A 17,581-nucleotide genomic window follows, 5' to 3' on the forward strand; every position below is an offset into this window, starting at 1 on the left:
AATTTCTCCGAAAGCAAAGCAGGAATATCAGAGAGGCAGACTAAAAATGAAATTTCTTTGAGTTTCTTTGTGCGTTTTCCATTGTTTCCATTTTAATTTTTGTTAAAAATTGAGTTTTCTGCAATTGCAGGAAAGAAGTCGTTGTCTTTATCGAAATTGTCTTCTTCGAAGAATGTTTCGTCTCTTTTGGGGGAAGAATGAGTTGTTTCAAGTGTGATGAATATGTTGGCTCTTTCTTCTCTTTCTCTTTCTTTTCTTTCTTCATTTCCACAACATATACAATTTTTTCTTCTTCTTTATCTTTCTCTTCCACCTCCTCTTCTATTTCTTCTTCCTCTTCTCCTTCGACTTCTTCTTCGTTTTCTTCTTCGTTTTCTTCTTCCTCTCATTTCTGTCCTTTCTTTCCTTCTTCTTTTGTTCTCGTTCGTTTCCTTCCTCTGCAGTTCTGCTTCTGCAATAAATGTCTCCCTTGTCCTGCATCTGATCGAAGCATTCTTTGCTTTTCTTGTGCAACCGCTGCTGTCTCCAGCCAACAAACAATTGAATTACCCGTCTCATTGCATTAGCTACCACTCTCTGTAGAAGCATCCTCACATTAAAAAAATGTCACTGCTTCAATAATTGCTGCGACTCGTCAAGAAGATGAAAGAACGCAATGACACATCAGACGACTTGCAGGTACACGAGCAGCAGAGTGAACTCAATCAGCGCTAGAAAATATGCTCGATTGAAAGCAGAATCTGAAGAATTCCCCATTTTTTTTAAAAAAAACCATTTCTTATTGAAGCCGCAACACAAGATAAACACATACCAACAGCATAACAATCAGAAATTTATATATTAAACAGTCTTCAGATAAACTGTCCACTCTCGATGTTCGTCTGAGAAAACATGGCCGTCTTGTCTAACGTTTGCAAACACCTCAGCGCACCCAATACGTAGCAACAAAGTCCCCACAAACCAACTCCGCATCGATGCTACGCAAATGGAGCATAACAAAAGAATCTCTGACTGTCTGCGCTTGAAGAGGTTGACACAAATATTCTGTATTTTTTCTGTAGTTGCCTGTGGCGTCGAAGAAAGCAAACTTCGAATGACAATCGCCTTGCTTGATCAAAATGGCTGTCCTTTCGAAGAATGAAATCCAAAAGCGTTTGGCCTGAATGTTGTTCGACTGCCAACAAATATTCGACAATTGGATGTCTCGTAGTTGGCGTTTCTCCGCTCTTTTGAAGCAAAAGCGGAATCAGAAATAGAATTTCGCTGCCTTCCATGTCTGCCTGGCGCAGTCCGAGAAACAGGAAAACTTTATAAATAAAACTGATATTTTGGGGCTTTCATTTTTAAAGTTGAATTCTTTCACTTTTTTATGTGATAAATATCCTTCCCTCGATATTGCCAGCCACTTTCCTTGTCCAAAAAATACCACAAACTGCTCCCCCTGCATGATGCTCCAAAATGCTATATAATTTTGTGCAGATTTTGTCCTTCACAGAATTCCTTCTTTTCATCTTCATTCAACAAAACTTCAGTCGAATTTGTTTTCATCTCTTGTTCCAAATAAAAAATCATGAAAATCATATATCTTCCGTAACTTCATTTATTTCCTAATTGCTATATAACAATCAGCTCTATTCTCATCGTATTGCTCTCCAAAGCGGGGATTGGCCATTTCAACAATAACTCGGATTCCTGCACTCTGGAGGAGATACAGATGGAAATATCTTTGCAATCAATAGGACAATATAAAATGCATTCATTCATGTATTTCCATTCAAAATGAAAATCGTTATATTTCCTTGGAAAACGAATCTCAATAATTCAAAAGATTGAATAACAAAATTATTGCATTTCCACGATTTCTAGTTGCCATCATTGGAAATAATTCTTCTAATTATTTGGGAAATGTTCATTAATTGAACTCTCGTTTTGTTAATCTGTATTCCTTTTGAAATAAAACTTTGATCAAAACATCCATAACAACAAACAGAAAAAACAAAGCGTTTTTTTTCTTTGAAATTACAAATCGAAAATGTTATCGAAAGATGGAATGGTTTGGATGCACATATTTCTTTCATCTTTTGTGAGGTTTAATTTTTCATCTGTTTTCTTCAATCCAATCAAATGAACTTTCATTGTGAATATCAAAATGGTGTTGTTTTCTGAATGAAAATTTCTACAAAAAATCTAGGAGAAGGACAACACAAAAAAGTTCAATGGTTCGCATTCATTGTTGGATGAAAACTCTTTTTGATTGCATTTCTTTTTTTTTTTATTTTTTAGAATTGTTTTCTGAGCTGGAGCATTACGATGAAGATAAACAGAGAAAGAAAATTGGAGAAACGAATGAAATAATTGATGGAATGAATGAAGAAGAATTCAGATCCATTTTCAAATCAGAGCTGTTTGATAAAATAGACAAAATGATTGAAGAAAAGAAAATGTCGATAGAGAATACAATATTGCTGTTGAAGCATGCTGGATGTTGCGTCAAGCTTAAAAATGTTTTCATTCCAAGCTTTGGGAAATCTTCGTTGGCCAATAGATTTGAGAAAATGATTATTAAAGAAGAAAAGAAAAAAGAAGAGAAAAACGAGAAGCTTTTTGTTGATCTTTGTGAATGTTATCTTTTGTTTCATTTCGATTTTTCTTCAGAGTTGATTTCAATTTGTGTCCCTTGCCTTCTAAAAGCTGCGTCAAAGAAAGAGGAAAGCGAGGAGAATCAAAAAGAGGTGGAAATGGCTTTGCTGGCTTTGAGCGAAATGGGATATTGTGTATGAGCACTTCTTTTTCATTTTTATTATGTTTGCTTTTTCCTCCTCTTATTTTTGATTAGGAAATGAAACAAGAACAATTTTTGAAGGAAATTACAGAAATCATCAAACATCAGCAGAAACACAGAAATCTAACTCATCTGGCCTATCAATCTGCTTGGCTGTTTTTTATGTATAGATTCTTCAAAGATAGAAATTTGGAAGATACGATTGCGAATGAACTGCATTTTGGAAGAGAAGCAGCAAGAGAATTGGAAGAGCTAGCAAGATGCATTGGCTGGAAGAAAAAAGGAGGAGAGGAAACGAACAAAGAAGAAGCAAAAGAAAAGTTGACATTGATGAGATGGCTCGAAACATGTGCAATGTATTTTCTCGATTGTCGATTGTGGAATGAAGAATTTATTGGGCTTTTTTGCAGAATTGTTCAGATATATCGAGCGGCGAAGGATAATTGCAGAGGAATTTGCATTTTGTGCACTTATCCCTTGAGAAATGCGGTGGAAAATAGAGTTGTGAGAGTTGAAGATTTATTGAAAGGAGGAGCTGTGGAAGCTGTTTTGGAGGAGATGCAGCGGCCAACGTTGAAAAAAGTCATGACAAATGAATGCTTGCAATTCCTTACAAATGTTTCGGAAAGATTGAACGAAAAGATGGATAATAAAATGGAAGAAGCGAAAAGAAAGGCAACGAAAAGGAAGGTTTTTGAAAAGCTTGAAGAAGGAGGATACGAAGATACCATCACCACCTTTCATGAATTATTTCATCTTCTAAAAATGATAATTTTTGATTCCTATGAATTATCGGAGGATGTTTCAGATTATTTGGTGAATGTTTGAGGAAATGAGATGATTTGAATTTTTTTCATCTTTTCATTAAATAGAAAACAAATATGCATTTGAAGATCTTTTCAAAAATAATATTTTTTATCCCATTTCATTTTGATGAAATGAAAGAAACAAAAAATAAAATAAGAAAAAAACTTCTTTGATATTCAATAGTGTTCCACTTTAACTCTGACCTACACCATTTATTATTCAAATTTGGTAAACTTATTAGGGTCATCTTTTTATTGGAACTTTTTTCTTTATTGGCACCAAAATTTTTTGAAATGAAAAAAAGTTAAAAACACATCAAAAAAATACAAAACTCGAATCAATTACTCTTCTCACTTTTCTTTTTCCATTTTCACGTTCAAACGGGTCAAATTCATCACTTGTTTCATTGTCATCATTTTTAATTTTTCTGAATTTTCTTTTCACTTTTTTCTCCAAAGGCAATTCTTCTTCTTCAATTTCATTTTCTTTTTCAACATTTTCTTCAATTTCCTTTTCTTTTTCTTCAATTTCTTCAATTTTCATCTTGTGTTTTTCATTATATTCATCCCATTCATCAAGAAGTTTTTCTTTTGTTATTTCTTTTCCGAAGAAGTCGAAACAATGTGAATGAGAAGGAATGAAGTATTGAGAAGACTGAGGAAGCTTCATTAGAACCGATCCAGATCCATTGCTGAGGACTCCGCTGTTAATGAAGGCTTTTTTGATCACCGATGGGGTGAATGCTGTGTGAAGGGCTTGTGGCAACACATCTGCAACAGCTGTTCTTTTCGAAGATGAGGAGGTGGATGATGGAGAGCTGTAATTGTTTGATAGCTCTGACTTCAATACTGCAAATACACCTCTGTCCAGCGGCTGCGATATGTGCGTTGTGTGTGGAACGAAGGTGATGACATCAATTTCCGCTTCCTTGAACTGTCTCCATATCGTTGGATCTGCGCGCGATGAGTGCGAGTCCAGGAGAAGAAGGCAACGATGAGATTCTTTTAGAATTCGCTTTCTTCTGTCAATGATAGCTGGCAGCAGAACTGTTAAGGCGTATTTTTTGAATGCTGTTTTGTCCATCCAGCCGTTTGTGTTTGGCCAAATGTCAAGCGACGGAGTCAACAGTGTTGTCAGTTCTTTCGGAAGATTTGCACTCGGCCACAGCACGACAGACGGAAGCGAGAAACCATCAGCAGCGATTCCAGCAACGAGAGTAGCATTCGGCATCCGTTCGTCAGTCTTTTTGAACCCAGCTTGTTCATCTGCAGGATGAACAACAACGCCACGTGTTGAAGTCGGAATTCGAAGCGAAGATTCGTCAACATTGAAGATTAATTCTTCTGGATATTTGTTTTCATCGTGTAATGATTGTAATTCTGTATACCACGGCTTTAGGATTTTCTGACAAGATGCTGCAAGTCTGTAAATATCAACTTGCTTTGGCAGCGAGGACTTCAGTTCCGGATGTCTCTGTATGAAGGCGTAAACTGTCTTTAAAGTTACAGTCTTTTTCTTATTTTCTTCTTTTTCTCCTTCTTCTTCACTATCGTTAATTATATTTTCCATCTAAATTCCAATTAATATACAATTCAAATAACAATTGCAAACCAGATCACGCGCTTTTCGTAACGAGAGGCTTGTCCCTGATCGAGATTCTATTGTTACTTCTTCTAAGAATTGCTTTTCTTTTTCGCCGCTAATAATTGGTGGGTGACCAACTTTTGCAATAGGCCTTCCGTTTTTTATGGCTTTAACAGCGTGCTCCAATGACTTCTTACTGATTCCGCCGTATTTAACCCCGTCGACCAGCCTGACAACATTGTCATGAACAATGTGCGCAATCCTTTCTAATCTCGAACTATATTTTCTGTAATGCAATGTAGACATTGCTTCCTTCAGCCGCTTCTGCACCGCTTCTGCTTTCTTTTTTACTAGCAATTTCATATATATATTATGGGTAATGATCGTTAATAAATTTTTTTATTTATTAATTCTCATTAAAGAATTTTTAATTAATATTTAAATTTTTGAATGAATTAGAAATTTTTACAAACCTTTGTGCAGTCCAATTTCTCACGAAAGCTCAATGGAAGGACTTGAACCCCCCCATTTCCCCCCCATGAGAAATTGGATTTCTTTCAAAATTCAAATATTAGAATACTTGACATTTGTATATATACCAAAAATATAATTTAAAATATCATTTGTGGGTCAGATTAATTTTTATTGAAAAAAAAAGTGCCAATAAAGAAAAAAGTGCCAATAAAAAGATGACCCTATTCAAAATTAGTCAACTAATTTTTCAAAATTAATAAAATTCAGTATTTTTTATTATAAAATTTTTTGATATAATATGATCACTGGCTGATTGTCAGAAAGTGATTAAAATGTTTTGTTTTTTCATTATTCTTAAAAAGGATGAAAATTGAACCCCAATTTTTATTATTTGTGAATAAATTTGAAAAATTTTGATATTTCAGATAAAAAATCATCATCCTTGAAATCGAATAATTTTTAAATGAATTCACCTCACATTGTTTTATTATGTGTTATTCAATCAAAATATCTAATTATTATTTTTTTAATATTCAGATGAACAACAAAAACAATCAAAGATTTTCTAGAGTGTATTAACAGATTTATTCAGTTCCGAAAAATATTTGTATTTTGTTCGAAAAACTGATGTTAATAACTTTTCTTGATTGAATTTAACATTATTTATCGATGTGAGGTGAATTCATTTGAAAATTATTCGATTTCAAGGATGATGATTTTTTATCTGAAATATCAAAATTTTTCAAATTTATTCACAAATAATAAAAATTGGGGTTCAATTTTCATCCTTTTTAAGAATAATGAAAAAACAAAACATTTTAATCACTTTCTGTCACTCAACAAGTGATCATATTATATCAAAAAATATTTTTATAAAAAATACTGAATTTTATTAATTTTGAATAATTAGTTGACCAATTTTGAATAATAAATGGTGCATTTTTTCCCCCACCCTTTTTTTTGTGGAGCTGGCTACGGCTTAATACAAGCTCGTGGCCATCGAAAAATGAGGAGAAACGTTTATTTTAATAAATTTTTCGAATGCAGGGAAAAATATTTTTTTACGAATTTTTTTATGACTTAGAGATCTCGGTATTTTTTAATTTCATTTTTTGATCATTAAATTGATGGTCTTTCCATGAATATAACATTCTGGAAGTTTTAAGCTACATCATCATTACACATCATATCCTTTTTATTGTTTTTATAACTTTTCACATTTCACAAGTTTCTTTTTCACTTGTTTTCTCGTTTCGTCCACTTTTCGAAAAAATGAAATTTTTGATTGAATAAAAAACAATTTTTAAGTTTAATAAATTGTAACTCATTTGATACTCAATATATTGTTGCACACTCACGTTTTTTTTTTTTTTTTTTTTTTTTTTTTTTTTTTGCTGAATAAGTGTGTTTGGTTTAAAAAATAAAAATTACCAAAATTGATGTTTTACAATTTTCTATTTAATATCATTCTAGCATAGCTTTGTTGTAAAACTGCATAATTAACATTTTAACATATATTAAGTATCACCTGTGTGATTATTTTTGAAAATATAACTTTTTTCGGGGTGTTTATTTTTTTAAAAATATACACCAAAAATAATTCAAAGTCGAAAAAAAATAATTCATTTTCGCAAAAGAATAATTCAAAATCGGAATTAATATTTCAATTTCGAAAATGAATTCTTCAATTTCGAAATTCATTTAAAACCAAAAATTTTAATTTATCTCGAGAATGGATTTTAGAAATTTTCAAGTTGTTATTTTATCAATCAAATACTATAACTCAAATAACTGTTTTTTTTAATAGAAATATGAATCCAACCAATTTTTTGTATTTTTTTTTCCGTTTTCGAAAATCATCACTGAAATGATAGTAATTTCAAAAATATTCATTCTATTGAATATCAAAATAAAAATATTTAATTTTCAATCACGTTTATTGTAAAATAAAAAAAACTAGAATTTTTTTTACAAATAGAAAAAAAATTTTTTCTTTTGTAAAAATATTAAAATCTTCAATTTTTAATACGAAAATGAATACATTTTCTTTTCAAATAAACATCAAAATAAAATATTTTCAATCAAAATGAATGAAAATTATTTAAAGAAAATACATAATTTTTCAAATATTCATTAACAAAGTGAACTGATGAAATACAAATAAATAGAATTAAAAACCCAAAACACAAGTTATTCATTCCACAAATCAAAAAAAAATATTCATTTTCGAAATTGAAATATTAATTCCGATTTTGAATTATTCTTTTGCGAAAATGAATTATTTTTTTTCGACTTTGAATTATTTTTGGTGTATATTTTTAAAAAAATAAACACCCCGAAAAAAGTTATATTTTCAAAAATAATCACACAGGTGATACTTAATATATGTTAAAATGTTAATTATGCAGTTTTACAACAAAGCTATGCTAGAATGATATTAAATAGAAAATTGTAAAACATCAATTTTGGTAATTTTTATTTTTTAAACCAAACACACTTATTCAGCAAAAAAAAAAAAAAAAAAAAAAAAAAAAAAAAAAACGTGAGTGTGCAACAATATATTGAGTATCAAATGAGTTACAATTTATTAAACTTAAAAATTGTTTTTTATTCAATCAAAAATTTCATTTTTTCGAAAAGTGGACGAAACGAGAAAACAAGTGAAAAAGAAACTTGTGAAATGTGAAAAGTTATAAAAACAATAAAAAGGATATGATGTGTAATGATGATGTAGCTTAAAACTTCCAGAATGTTATATTCATGGAAAGACCATCAATTTAATGATCAAAAAATGAAATTAAAAAATACCGAGATCTCTAAGTCATAAAAAAATTCGTAAAAAAATATTTTTCCCTGCATTCGAAAAATTTATTAAAATAAACGTTTCTCCTCATTTTTCGATGGCCACGAGCTTGTATTAAGCCGTAGCCAGCTCCACAAAAAAAAGGGTGGGGAAAAAAACAGGTCAGAGTTAAAGTGTAACCCTATATTTCCTTCATTCGTCAAACCCTTTTTTCAATTAACTTGAACGCTCAGCTGTTTCATGAAGAAATAAAAATTTATTTGCTCGTTCATCAAATCTAAATGTTTCTCTTTCAGTCTAATGATTATTTTTTCGTTTTTCCGCTCATTTCTTGCTTTTCCAAATTATGCATAATTTCTGTGAACAAAGTTGAAAGCGAAATGAAGTCTAGACAATTCAGACTTACACTCAAACTCAGTTGGGACATTCCAAACAAAGAGATATTTTTCACAATACCATTGGCGTTTCCCCAGCACCCTGGCTCCAAATCCTCTCCCTTTCATTGAAGCATTCTCTTGTTTTTCTTTTTTTTTTTTGAATAATGGAAATAAAAACAAGAGAATACTTCAATGAAAGGGAGAGGATTTGGCACTAGGTGGCGGGTTAATAACCAATTGTATTATAATTGTAATTTCAAAAATATGTCAATTTTATTGTTGTTATTTCTTCGCTTCATTTTGATGAATCTGGATAATAAATCACTTTTAAAACAAACTTATGAGAATTAATTTTTGTACAGTTAATTGAAATGAAAAAATAAAAAAATGATAAAAATTACAATGAATTTCTTCAAATGTTAACAGAAAAATCAGAAATATTCAATGATAAAAAATAATTATAATTTCCTTTCAAAAACTCTAAAGTTTCATGAAAGCTGGTGATGACATCTTCGTACCCTTCTTCTTCCATCACTTCAAAAAACTTCCTTTTCGTTGCCTTTCTTTCCTCTTCTTCCTTTTCGTCTTCATTCTTTTTTTCCAATCGATTTGAAACGCTCATAAAGAATTGTAAGCATTCATTTACATTACGATCGTTCAATGTTTGTTGCTGCATCTCCTCCAAAACAGCATAAACTGCTTCTCCATTTAATAAATCTTCGACTTTCACAACTCTCCTTTCTGCTGCAATTTTCAAGGAATAAAGGCATTGATTGCTAATTACACCATTATTCTCTTTTGCTGCCCGATATATCTGTACAATTCTGTTGAAAATACCAATATATTCTTCATGATGCAATGAACAGTGGTTTAAATAAGCATCGAACATTTGAAGCCATCTCATCAAAATAACCTCTTCTTTCGTTTCTTTTCCTCGTTTCACTTCTTTTCTCTTCCAATCCACATATTTCATCAGCTCTTTCAGTTCTATTTCTGCTTCTCTCACAAAATGCAGATCATTCACAATCACCTCTTCCACATTCTCAGCACTCCAAAGAGTGTAAATCAGAATTATCCAAGCAGACTGATACGCAAGTTGAGTCAGATTGAGATGCTCCTGATGGTGTTGAATGATCTTTTTGATTTCCTTTAAGTACAGTTTTTGTTGATTTTTCTTAAAAAAAATAAAAAAGAAAAATATCAATAATTGAAGCAAAAACAACTCAACAAATTAATCAATTAACAAATCATACTCTCCACTTCGTAATGTTACTCAGTGTCAACAAAGCCATTTCCACCTCTTTTTGAACTTCTTCGCTTTCCTCTTTTACCGATGCAGCTTTCAGAAGGAAGGGCAAGCAAATTGAAAGCGTTTTAGAATTAATTTTATCATACAGCAAAACATAAAATTCACAAAGATCAACAAGAAGCTTTTCGTTCTTTCCTTCTTCTTTCTTCTCTTCTTCAAAAATCATCTGTTTGAATCTTCTGCTCAGTGAAGATTCATCAAAGTGTAGGTCGAACAAACTTTTCAACTTTCTGCAATATCCAACATGTTTCAGCAGCAAAATTGCATTCTCCATTGACATTTTCTTTTCTTCAATCATTTTTTCTATTTTGTCGAATGTTTCATCGTTGATAATGGATTCGAGTTCACTAAAAGCCATTCCATCAACTATTTCATTCATTTCTTCAATTTTTTGCTTCTGCTCTGCTTCAGTGAAATGTTCCATCTGTGAAAGTTTCTCTAAAAAAGGTGAAAAATCAAAAGAGAAAAAAGAAGCATTTTTTTTTAAACCAACTATTTCTTTTAACACTTTGCAAACTGAGAAATATTTGCTTTTTTGAAGGTGACTGTGAAATCGCAAAATGAATTCAAAACAGTTTATAAATTCGTTTTCGAAATATTCGTTGAATATTCGAATTAAAAGAATTAAAAGCACCAAATCAAAATTTTATAAACAACACAGGATTCGAAACCTCTTTTGCCATCAAAGATTTTTGCATCAAAACAAGCAAATCTTTGTATTAAAAAATCTATTTTTCGCGCAAATAAGTAAGGGTTCACAACATATAATTTATAAAGTTATTTTTTTTAAATTGGTGATTTGCTACAGTCAGAGCATGTTTGAGCTGCTTGTGCATACAACTACAGATGCAACCATGCGAGTTATATCCCCACAGAAGAATAGGAATTTTGCTTACAGATGGAGAAGCGAGTGGCTGTTTGCATCGATTGCTTGCGAAAAGTGAATAAGTGGAAGAAATTGCATGAAATTTGAACTTGGTTAAAAATCGCAAAATATATGAGGCAACATCATCTGCGATATTTTGAATGAAAAATAACTCAAGCAAGATGCAAAAAAAGCGATAAGAATGTTTCTGAAGGATTGAATTGAACCACTTGTTCATTTCGAGGGAAATGCAGTACACTTGACATATCTATTGGGTAGGACTTGTTTTGTGTGGTTCTTTGGGGGGAAGGTTGGTTTTGTGGAAAAGGAAATAGAATTGGGGGATTGGACAATGGAGGAAACGAGTTGAACGATGCACTCAGCAGGCCTCAACAACAATCGCATTTGCATTTCGCACTAATCCTGCAGGAAATCTATCAACAAAGACATGGCGTTGAATAAGTCATTGAAAAGGAGTTCATTACTTTATCATTTGGAGAATATTAATTTTCACTTGCATCATTATCGGTTTCATAAAGGATTTTTTGCTTTCGAGGATGTTCTAGATCAGCCATTTGTTGTCCAGTAGTCTGTTTTTTTTATGTGGCAAGAGGCAATTTTGGAGAACAAGAAAGCCAGCTGGGCTGATAATTACCAATCAATTGGAAATGGGAAAAACATTGAAAGAAAAAAAGATGGTTTGATTATTTTTATTTCATTCATGTTTCTTTAAAGTTACTCTTTGAATGAATAGAGATTGGCCACGAACAGGAATGACAGGAAAGAAATCTTTTTTTATTTAGCAAAAGAACCAGAAGTTTTGAGATTATTCTTGTTTGGATTGCATTCAACAATAACATTCGTTACTTCCACCATCTGCCTTGCATGCATAGCATAACAATGCTTGATATGAGCTTGAAAGCGAAAAGCAGTTTGTTTGGCTCGTTTGTTGAGAGTGCTTGGCAGAAGCGACTTATTTGTCGGAGCAGATGGGCTGGCTGAGCATTCACATTCAAAAAAGCAACAAAATTTTCATGTTATTTATATTTCTTCATTTCAGAAAACTGCTTGATAGAAACATGCAACTGGAAGATTTTATGGCAAGACTCACACTTTTGATGCAATTGGCAGAAATGGATGTATAAAATGTGAAAAGGATTTTCGAAACTTTGAATTGGGATCAAAAATTGGAGGATTTCCAAAAGGAGAAGAGAAAAAGGAGATAAGATGGAGCAATGGACTGGAAAATAAGGAAAAATGATTGTGGAAAAGAAAAGTTGCACTGAGGGGAAATGGAGGAAAGAATAACAAAAAGAGGAGAAAGAGCGAGAACCTAACAATTCTGAAGAAAGAGAATCATACCATTGGAGAAAGAAAGAAAGAAAGAAAGAAAGAAAGAGAAAAAAATTAATAGTTCAAGAATGAGTTGAAAAATATCTGAATAAAATAAAATTAGTTAATAAAAATAATTTTCACAGTTGAAAAATGAGTTTTCAAGACTTATTAGATGAATTAAAAAATATAGAAAAATATCAAAATTATTGGGTTATTTTGAAATTATCCAATAATTTTGAAATTGTCCATGGAACTTTTGAAAAATTTAGGGAAATTTTGCAATTAGTTAGGAAGCTAATTTTATTCTGTGAAAATATATATTTTGCAAAAAACATAAAGTAATTCAAAGCAAATATTCATGTTATTCTCTTGTGTTTTTAGTGTTAATATCTAATAATATAACTTATTTGCTGTTTTTTTAGGAAATTAAAAAATAATTTTTTTAAATAAGCTTTTAAATCCAATTATGTTCTTTTCTAAGACTTTTTTTTTGTTCGAGTTTTTCAAATGAAAAATACTTCTCATTAAGCTTGAAGATTAAAAATGTTCATTATTAAACAGAATGAATGGATGCAACAAAAAGCCAATCATTTTTTTTGTTTGAATGGGTTGACTGTTCATCACCACAAGGAGGCGTCCCTCATGTGCAAGATTATTCAAATGCTATTCTGTCAGTTGAGAATTCTTCATTCACAAGCAGCAATGCTTCTTCCACAAAAGGTGGGTGAATATTTGTCTTCAAAATTGCTAAACACACTGTGCTTCATTCAACATTCACCCAAAGTTCGGTTGCAGCAACAACACACTTTAGTGATGCAGGAATCATGGCAGAAGATATTCACACTTAACCAGTTGTTGATGATTGCTCCTTTCAAAATTACTCTTCTGGAGACAATAGAGGAGGAATTTGTTTTAATCAAGAAGTTGTTCAAAAACAAAAGCAATGCGTTGTGAGTTCCTTTTTTTGAAAACAACAGGCGTAATAGTTCATCTGATGGCACGGGTGGTGCAATTGAGCATTGGCTTTCAATGAACAAAGTCTTTATGATTAACTGCCTATTTTGTTACTGCTTTTCGATGACAGCATGAGTTGCTTTTGGCTCACAAATAGATGTTGTTTATTGAGGAATTTTTATTTTTCTGTTGTTTTTTCCACAAAAGTTCATGTGTGAAATGCAGACATGACATTCTTCTTCAAAACTTTTCATCAAACAACATTCACATAAGATGTTATACAAACAGACAAACACCAAACAGAGTTAGCTCAAAATACAACTCTGTTGTTGATAAAAGTGAATAGCTTGATAATGTTGGTGGACGAACCACATTTGATTTTTTCAACTGCAGCACAATCAAATTCCAAAGGCATTTTTTCATGTGGAATCAATGAAAGCTATCCGTATAACACTATCAGCCATTGTTTAACTCAACTTTTTCCACGTTATACAAATGAAGTTCAGATATATACAGGAACAATAACAAAAATAAGAAGTGAAGACTTCGATACCAACGCTATTGTGATATGTGGACAAAGTGGTGTGAGCGCAACTGCCCAAACAGAATTTGAAGCAGCCAATGTTTTTCTCATTACAGTTTCAACAGGAACTTGCTCTTGTGCATAACTCAGAAGAAGTGAGTGTAAGTTCCATTCTTCTCAAATACACTTGAGTGATAAATAATGTTGGAACAACAGGCTGCACAACTCTTTTCTCACTAAGTCTCCTGTTTTCACGAACCCTCCATGAGAGTTCTATTAGCTACAGCTCCATTATCATCTGCTCATGTTCTCCAGTAAAAGGTCAACAATGTGTGAGTATCACTGATTGAATTTCCTCGGATAACTGTCATTTTTATAATTTCACATCATCTGGGTCTGTTTTCTCCAGCTATTGTCTTTTCTTCGCTTTCAGTTCCATGACTGATGATACCATCTCTTCTCCTGATCTCTTTTGGGGAAAATTGAATGTTTTTATTAAATTCCATTCAATCTGACAGAAAAACAATTCTCAAACTATTTTCGTCGTCATCATCAACCTTTTTTTCTTCTTATTCCTCATTTTTTTTATTCTTTTTCTTCATCGTTTCCTGCCTTTTTTGTTTCGAATGTTTTTTAAGAAAATTATGCTTTCTCAAGATTTGAGATATATATATTTCATTCGAACATTTCTTTGAATGAAAATGACTGCGATAAGAAACAGGAGATTAAAGAGAAAGAATAAGGAAAAGAAGAATGCAACGATGAAGATGACAACACTGATGAAAATGTTTGATGAGAAGTTAAATGATCAATCCCATCAAATCATGGATCAAAGAACTGCAACATGCTGTTGATCACCAATTCCATGTTCTTTAGGAGATCTAAACGATGTTCTGAAGAAGCAGATACTGATGAATCTTGGCAAGATATAATTCCTTCTCCATCTTCAATATCATCGTCTCGTGAAACTTTACACTCACTACCCGTCCCACAGCAGCGTCCCAAAGCATATCGACACGTATTCCTCATTTCTCTTCAGCTGCAACCCCACCAATGCCACTAGCAGCCGCACCATTTGAAACAGCGCCCTCTGCCCTTCTTTCTTCACCACAGCTAACTGCACAGCATCCACTCACCACCTCAGCCCAACCAACGCTCTCATCCATTTTCACGCAGATGCTATAGAAAGCATACTCACCGTGCGTTGCAGTTCCTGTTCACATTCTTCGTAATCACTCTGTATTCTTTCAACGTTAGAGGAACTCTCCAGTGAGTTGCATTGCATATATCCGGAAGTCGAAGATGCAATAAGAAGAAGTCGTTGAACTGGCACGTCTCCAGCACCGAAGCAAACGGTGGCAGACAGCACGGCGATAGATAAAATGAATCCAAAAAGATACAAGGCAACAGACACCTGTGGAGTCTGCAAATTACAAATACACAGAAGAGATTCCATTTGATCAGACGTGATATTTCTACAACGTGCCCTTGATGACAAAGACAAAGAAGTCGATATGTGTCATTCTTTTTGAAAAGTTCCTCAACTTTAATTTTGTCCCACAAAAGATCATATATGATGAAAAAATGTTGATCATTCCGTTCCCATTATTGTTAAAATGGTTATAAATATTGTTATTTTCTGAGCTTATTATTGAAAAGCATTTCAAAAATCTGATGATAACATACAGAACGTTAATAGTATAACAAAAAACGCTTTTGTTTGCTGCTTCATTCGAGCTATTTGAATCAAATGAATTGCATGTTCTTATTTCTGCTTTTTCATTTCATCTGTTTGAATATTCATTTTTATTTCATTGATTATAACTAAGTTTTTTTAATTATCTTTTGATTCCAGACAAATAAAATTGACTTTCTTGTTTTGGAGTATTTTTAAATAATAATTGGGTGATAATTTTAGAAATCATAACTTTTTTCGGTGTGTCAGTTTTCAAAGATTGTCGGTTTTATAAAAGAAAATTTCAATTCAAAAGTGAAAAAACATGAAAATTGTTTTTAAAAGCAAATACTTAAACCGAATTGTGGATAAAAATGTCTTTAATAAGCATTTTCACTTTTCAATGTTCATTTTATAATATTCAAGTGAAATTTTTGAACTGAAAATTTTCAAACAGGAAAGATTTATCAAAACAATACCCGTTGCATTAGAATAATAGACTTAAAGGAGTTGACATGGAGCAATTATTAATGCTATTACAAAAACTGGAAGTTAGATATATTAATTTTCAAAATAAATATCCATTTATTTCAAACTCAAAAATGCCATCTTTTCCAGTATTTAGATTCAACAAGTTTGTATCAAACAAGTTTCTTTCAACTCAGAATGTGCCTTTTCCTTCTCCCTTTCAGTTTAAACAGATGCATTATATAAAGACGTTCTGCTTCAATCTTTTCAAATAGCATGAAAAAAGTTTGCTTTTTCGGCTGGTCGTCCATTCTGATACAAATATGGATGCTGTTAGCTCTTCGGGTGGCACTTCTTGCTGACTTGATAAGAAATGTCTCATCAAATTTCATGTGTCATTTGCAGAGAAGCAGTCATCTCTTCGTTCAACGCCTTTGTCTTCTTCGTCTTCAACAGGAGCAGCACGCCGATCAACTGCTCCATTCCGGAAGCGAAGAAGCAAAGATAAGAAGGCGGTGGGAAATTTTTTGTTATCGTCGGAACATGCAATCAATTTCTTCGGATGTCATTGTGGTGGTGGCGTTTATAACTTCAACAGCATCGATGGAAAAAACGATATGCGGCTTCGAATTGTGATGTCTGAGGCGGCTGATGTGAATGCGCAGCACATGCAGCTTGCGCCGCATACGATTATATTAATATGATGTAGCGCAGCGTGCGGTGCTGCACGGGGGCGTTGAGTGTGCGTGCGATGTGGCGCTTTCGGCTATGCTTTCGGTTCCGCTGGTGGCACCGCTTCCTTCACTTGCAGCGTCGGTGGACACAAAGTCAGGGAGAAAGAGAATCTTTGTAGTGGAGGAAGTGAATGCTTTACCGTCGATCTACGATCTGTTTGACCAGTCGCTGCAAATATTGCGATCGCAGCAGTCGAGGCGTATGGAGGTGAAGTTGGATTACGAAGTGACGGGGGCGAGGGGATGCAGTGTGTGATGTGGAGGAGATTGTGGAGAAGTGGCTGTATGTGGTGGGGCTGAGGATGGAGGATGTGATTCTGTCACCAGCAGCGATAGTTCTGGCAGAGCTGGAGGAGCGAAAACATGGAGAGGAAGGAGAACGATTCAGCAGGAGACGCAGATGAATGTTTGAGTATTTCAACAATGAAAAGTTTTATTGAAATGATGAGATTTGTGAAGCTGTTGAAAAAATGAGCGAATGATTTGTCAACAATTGAGGAAAAAGGCAAATCCGATGAAGAAGCAAGTGGAAGAAAGTTATTTGATTTTTGAAGAGTGATAAAAAGAAGAGGAGAAAGAGGAGGAAGAGGGAGGAAAAATTGAGTGCACTAAGAAGAAGGAGTGATGAGATTGTTCTATCTGGTAGATGGCCGATGAACAGCGTCTCGAACCAAAAAGGTAATCAGCGAATGATGCGTGTGCGCATTGCAGACGAGCAAATTTTGGATGTGCTAGGCGAGCTGAACATACTGCTGCCTTAAAGCTGTGCAAAGATACAGATGAAATGGTGGAGATCCAGTTGAGAAACAAAGTCGAAGAGGAATCAAACTTTTGAGCCGTGTGAGGTCCTCATGCAGCATGGGACTAAGAGTGAAGCAGGGATGAAGCAGG

The 17,581-nt window shown here is 33.1% G+C and overlaps 4 protein-coding genes across 4 annotated transcripts; 2 read left to right on the plus strand and 2 right to left on the minus strand.

Annotated features, from left to right (window-relative positions):
* The first annotated feature begins 2,015 nt into the window (after positions 1-2,015).
* Positions 2,016-3,936, plus strand: MONOS_15020 (uncharacterized protein). The gene is made up of 4 exons (XM_067867869.1): positions 2,016-2,053; positions 2,192-2,219; positions 2,284-2,774; positions 2,837-3,936. The coding sequence occupies exons 1-4, from the start codon at positions 2,033-2,035 to the stop codon at positions 3,608-3,610; spliced, it is 1,314 nt and encodes a 437-aa protein (XP_067720890.1). The 5' UTR covers positions 2,016-2,032; the 3' UTR covers positions 3,611-3,936.
* On the minus strand, positions 3,905-5,536 carry MONOS_15019 (putative DDE superfamily endonuclease; the record flags this gene model as incomplete). The annotated part of the gene is made up of 2 exons (XM_067867867.1): positions 3,905-5,158; positions 5,201-5,536. 2 exons carry the CDS (start codon positions 5,534-5,536, stop codon positions 3,905-3,907), a joined length of 1,590 nt encoding a protein of 529 aa, XP_067720891.1.
* Positions 5,537-14,792: 9,256 nt separating this feature from the next.
* On the minus strand, positions 14,793-15,269 carry MONOS_18164 (uncharacterized protein; the record flags this gene model as incomplete). The annotated part of the gene is made up of 2 exons (XM_067871156.1): positions 14,793-14,926; positions 15,008-15,269. 2 exons carry the CDS (start codon positions 15,267-15,269, stop codon positions 14,793-14,795), a joined length of 396 nt encoding a protein of 131 aa, XP_067720892.1.
* A 1,249-nt stretch (positions 15,270-16,518) lies between these two features.
* Positions 16,519-16,946, plus strand: MONOS_10873 (uncharacterized protein; the record flags this gene model as incomplete). Its single annotated transcript, XM_067863355.1, has 2 exons — positions 16,519-16,537; positions 16,666-16,946. The coding sequence occupies 2 exons, from the start codon at positions 16,519-16,521 to the stop codon at positions 16,944-16,946; spliced, it is 300 nt and encodes a 99-aa protein (XP_067720893.1).
* Between the last annotated feature and the right edge of the window lie 635 nt (positions 16,947-17,581).

This window comes from Monocercomonoides exilis (genome assembly GCF_001643675.1).
Source record: "Monocercomonoides exilis strain PA203 chromosome Unknown scaffold50-658552, whole genome shotgun sequence".
In the NCBI taxonomy this organism is placed as follows: Eukaryota; Preaxostyla; order Oxymonadida; family Polymastigidae; genus Monocercomonoides; species Monocercomonoides exilis.